Source organism: Adiantum capillus-veneris, chromosome 9, assembly GCF_014529385.1.
Source record: "Adiantum capillus-veneris isolate H3 chromosome 9, ASM1452938v2, whole genome shotgun sequence".
NCBI lineage: Eukaryota > Viridiplantae > Streptophyta > Polypodiopsida > Polypodiales > Pteridaceae > Adiantum > Adiantum capillus-veneris.
This window is the reverse complement of record NC_140939.1, coordinates 62,580,935-62,585,396: the sequence shown is the minus strand read 5'-3', so window position 1 is coordinate 62,585,396 and position 4,462 is coordinate 62,580,935. Positions and strand designations below refer to the sequence as shown.

General features: G+C 43.3%; 1 protein-coding gene across 1 annotated transcript; it reads right to left on the bottom strand.

Moving 5' to 3' along the window:
• Positions 1-327: 327 nt before the first annotated feature.
• LOC147450566 (uncharacterized) lies at positions 328-1,268 on the bottom strand. Its single transcript, XM_086520748.1, has one exon. The coding sequence runs from the start codon at positions 1,213-1,215 to the stop codon at positions 430-432; it is 786 nt and encodes a 261-aa protein (XP_086376874.1). The 5' UTR covers positions 1,216-1,268; the 3' UTR covers positions 328-429.
• Positions 1,269-4,462: the final 3,194 nt, after the last annotated feature.

Sequence of the window (4,462 nt, the reverse complement as noted above, 5' to 3'; positions counted from 1 at the left end):
CTCTCTCTCTCTCTCACACACACACACACACACACACACACACGTGTGAGGAGTGTTGTACAACTAAGCGGCTTTCCAAAATTACGTCTTTCAAATGTACGAATTGGAATTCTACAACACATACTTATTATAGGTTGTGCCAAAACTCTACTAGATATAGCTATCTTAGATAACATAACATATCTATAAATCTTCTACAAGAAGTCCATACTAAGGACATTTAAAGTAGATGTAAGCATTGCAAAGTATGTGTTTATTTTTTCTTTTCTCATGGCACATGCTAGCATGGAAGTGAAATTGATATGCTCTTTGTTTGTTTATGGCACATTGTCATGCATACGTGTGTAAAAAAATATGCCATTTTTCAAAAGCGCACATAGGAGTGACAATCAACATACTCATTTGTGAATTTTTGGAAACAATGTCATTTCAATCATTACAATCATCATATGTCTCACGCAATAGAGACAACCCTGTCATGGGCTTTTTGGCTTGCTTCGGTACAATTTTGAGAGTCGGCATAAGGAAGCGTTTTAGTTGAGAATGATGAGACTTACTATTGAAAACCTCCTCAAAATGGTCATCACTAGATCGCCGAACACGGATTGATTTCTCAAATCGAAACTGTTGTACAAGGGCTTTATCTTCTTGGGCAAGCTCCTTAGCCTTTAAGTTTGCTTTTTCTTGTTCATGCAAGGCTTGAAGCAGATTATCATGCATTGTGAGGCATGAATGCCTTGCTTTTAAACAAATGAGCTCGTCGATAGTTGCATCTTGATCCATCTCCACTTTGGATGCAAGGGCCTTTTTCTCCAAAGCTTGTAGATAGTCATGTTTCATGACTATGTTCTCTTGGAATGTAGCTTGTTTAGCATTGCCACAAGATCGTGTATGGTTTCTAGTGGCACCACACTCTACCATATAGTCACTATTTTGAGGATCTGTCTTGTAAGAGATCTCAGAAGCACAATGTGGGCATTTGAAGTAGAAGCGAAAAATCTGGATACCCAAGTAAGACTCACCTTGTGCATCCTCTTTGCGGGTGTTGAACTTGGTACCCACACCAAGGTAGTGGCCACATGTGTTGCATTTCAGGCTCATGGGCAACATCATGCGCACCTTCGATTGAGAGTTCTTAGAGCGTTTAGGGCGCGAGATATGCAAGGGGTCAAAATCTGGGGGATAGTACTTGTTCATTACTTTTCGCTCACCCATTGTTTAGAGTATCCAAGAGAGTTTAGTGTTTCTACACCTTTGAAGGGTTGCTACTCGTTGTTGCTCCCCAATCATCAATGGTGTGGAGTTTCACCTTTTTTATACGTCATTAGGACCGTTGCTTTTAATAGGGCGCTAAAAGCTTCTGCTTTTTAATCCGCCCTCGGTGGTGAGCCAAAGGCTTTTTTTGCGGTATCTGAACGCAAAAGCCGCATTAGATTTAAATTATAAAAAAACGTCGCTACGATGAAAATCTCTAAAAAAAGCTACCAGCTACCAAGTGAATAAAATCAAAAAAAGCATTCTGCGTTGCTCTCAGCAGGAGTTCGATATTCTCTACAAGCTGCAGTTCGCAGGTTCCGAGAAGCAGCTCGGAGCTTTGTCTCTGGCGGCCACTCTTTGAGAGAGAGAGAGAGAGAAGACTATGAAGCTAGTAGCATCTTTTGAAGCTCTGAGTATGAAGGAGGACCCTAGGCTCTCATTCGGGCAAAAGACTCATGGGCGATGCAACTAATCTCTTTTGCATTTATATTGAGTATGCTACGCTGCAGCAGTCATCATTCCGCCACCATTCCGCCCTTCACCAATCTCTGCCTCTCCTCTTTTCCTGCATGCATCCAGGTTGCTCGCTATCGACCACCCCGATATCTGCAAACTTTTAACCGCCTCTGACAACTTCATTCACCTCTTTAAAACCTGCCTTCATGTGAAAAGCTTGAGCTCATCATGGATACACAAAGTGCTTTTCATACAAGTGCCAATATAAATCCTTTGTCATGAGTTCTACGCTGGAGAAGCCCAGCAAGAGCTCTTGCATCTCACCCTTCCCTCACCTCCTTTACTCTCTCTGGTTTTGGGCCGCTTGACTACTTAAAGGTTCATCTGCAACGACTTAATGTTCTGCGGTCTTCCTTTTGAGGGTAACCCTCAGTTGTTCTCTTTGTCTTTAGTTTCCACCAAGGTTTTGGAGGCTGCGTTCTTAATCGACAGGGACATTAATGGTTCTTGATGGCCTCCGACGACATGGCAGTCTTTACCATGTATGCCTCGATGGCACACCTCTGGAAGGTGATGCTGTAATTGCTGCACAACTGAAAAAGAATGCAGAGAATGCAAATCGGATGCAGAGTATGCAACCAACGATTTCGGTATTTGTGACAGGGCAAGAAAGCTTTTTGCAAAGAGGACTCGGGAAGGCGAAATTCCTCCTTTGATTACTAAAGCGAGATTCTATCACCTAGCCCAAGAGTCCTTGGTATTCATGAGGAAATGTGTGAAGCAGTTGCACTATCTCTTCAACCACTTGTCCAATTGTACTGTGAGAGGACATCAAAAATCCATTGTTGACCACATCTTAGATCCACCCTGCAACATATAGCAATATTCTTTACACATGAGAAGAGTTCTGAAGATGGTAAGAAGATTTGAATAGGTAGGAAGCCAAATTCCTACCTAGAGGAAGAACTGGCACCATCTGTGAAGCCAGAGAGTGGTTGCAAATCGCCAAGTTCCGGAGAATGAACTATATTGACATTGGCAGTAATAGAAGTGAAGTCAGGAATGAAATCATTACAACCAAGAGCATAGGCAACCTTCAAAAATCTATGAATGTAAGGTAGACCGCGCTTGAGAAGGCCATCGGCGAGTGTTGTTATGCTTAAACCGTGTTGTCCATCCACCAAATGAGCTGGTCCATGACGACATTCGCACAGAAGTTCTAGACGCAACTTGTGGAGAGCACTAACCATTCTGCTTCAGTCAAGTAACTCCTGTTATATGCTTCAACAACTTTTATAACTTCTGCCTCCCCTAACAGCTTCAACACATTTTCATTTAGTACGCTCTGCCAAGTGTAGATGACGCTTTCCGTAGCATCAACTAAGAGTAGCTTTGCCCCTTTCTTCTCTACATACTCTTTCGAGATATCTCTCAAAACTTGTATCGGAACGGCTCCTTAAGCTCTTGTATACACTTAGGCTGAATAATAGAAGGGGTAAACTCAACTCCCGGAATTCCTTTGGGATCTGCAAAAACCTTCATCATTTCAGCTATCACCTTGTCTTGGACCCACTCCAGAGCTTCATCTGATGTTTGCCCACATCTGACCAAAATGTCTCTCTCCCCCCTCCACGTGCCACCTTCCCCCTTTTTCCCCTTCAAGCCATAAAAAAGAATCCACTAAGATTCCCTTTAATGAGCACCTCCAAAACCTAGGCAAGGTTGCCTTGTGCATCCGTGGTACAACAGGCCTGTGTCCCCTTCCGTTGGTTCCTGCACACTCTGTTGCCTGCATGTCGACGCTCTTGTTCTGAGCCATATCTAGTATGCGAAAGAAACCACTTCCGACATACCCTCGGGCCTCCTGGTCTCAATGCCGAGTTGCGTACATACATACACCGCTATGCAAGAACACCAAAAAAATCTCTCTTTCCTCTCTCTAGCAGTCACAACCATGACTTTCCACTCGTCGATTCTCTCTCTCTCTCTCTCTCTCTCTCTCTCTCTCTCCGTGGCATCGCTCCTCTTTTCCACATGACAGCATCTCACTAGATTCGCTGTAATAAAGCACCTGAAAAAAGATTAGAGCTACATACCTTGTCCTTAAGAGGACTCGCAAAAAACATTTTTCCCAATCGAAGCAAATACAGGGATATTTCCTCCAATTTTCATGCCAAAATTTGATGCACTTGCTTTTATGCTAATATTTGTAAAATTTTGCCTATTTTCTTTTGCAATTTAAAAAACTTAAATACACCAAACCCCTCTTTTTTGTATCCTAGGTGAATGTAGGCTCTATACTAAGTATGCCCTTACGAGGCGGCAACAATTCCTACGCATGAAAGTTGAATCAAACCAAACGAAGGCCAAACACTACCTACCCTCATCAGATTCAGTCTTGCTGCACCACGTGCATCTTCATGATTAAAATCCCCCCCCCCACCCCCCCCCCCCCACCCCAAATGTTGGGAACATTTTGAGCAATCGGTCCTACTCGGCCTACGTGCCTTAGCTCCAACGCTAGATGGCTCTATGAGCCTCCCTCTTCTACACTTGGTCCAGCCTAGTCTGCAAGGCCCCCTTTTATGTGCTCAATGATCTATGAATGTGAGCCTCTAATGTGGTGGTAGGAGCTTGTTTTGCTCTCAGTTTACCTCTCTCTCTCTCTTTCTCTCTCTCTCTCTCTCTCTCTCTCTCTCTCTCTCTCTCTCTCTCTCTGTCTTTGTTTTGTTTTTTTTGGGAAATTGTT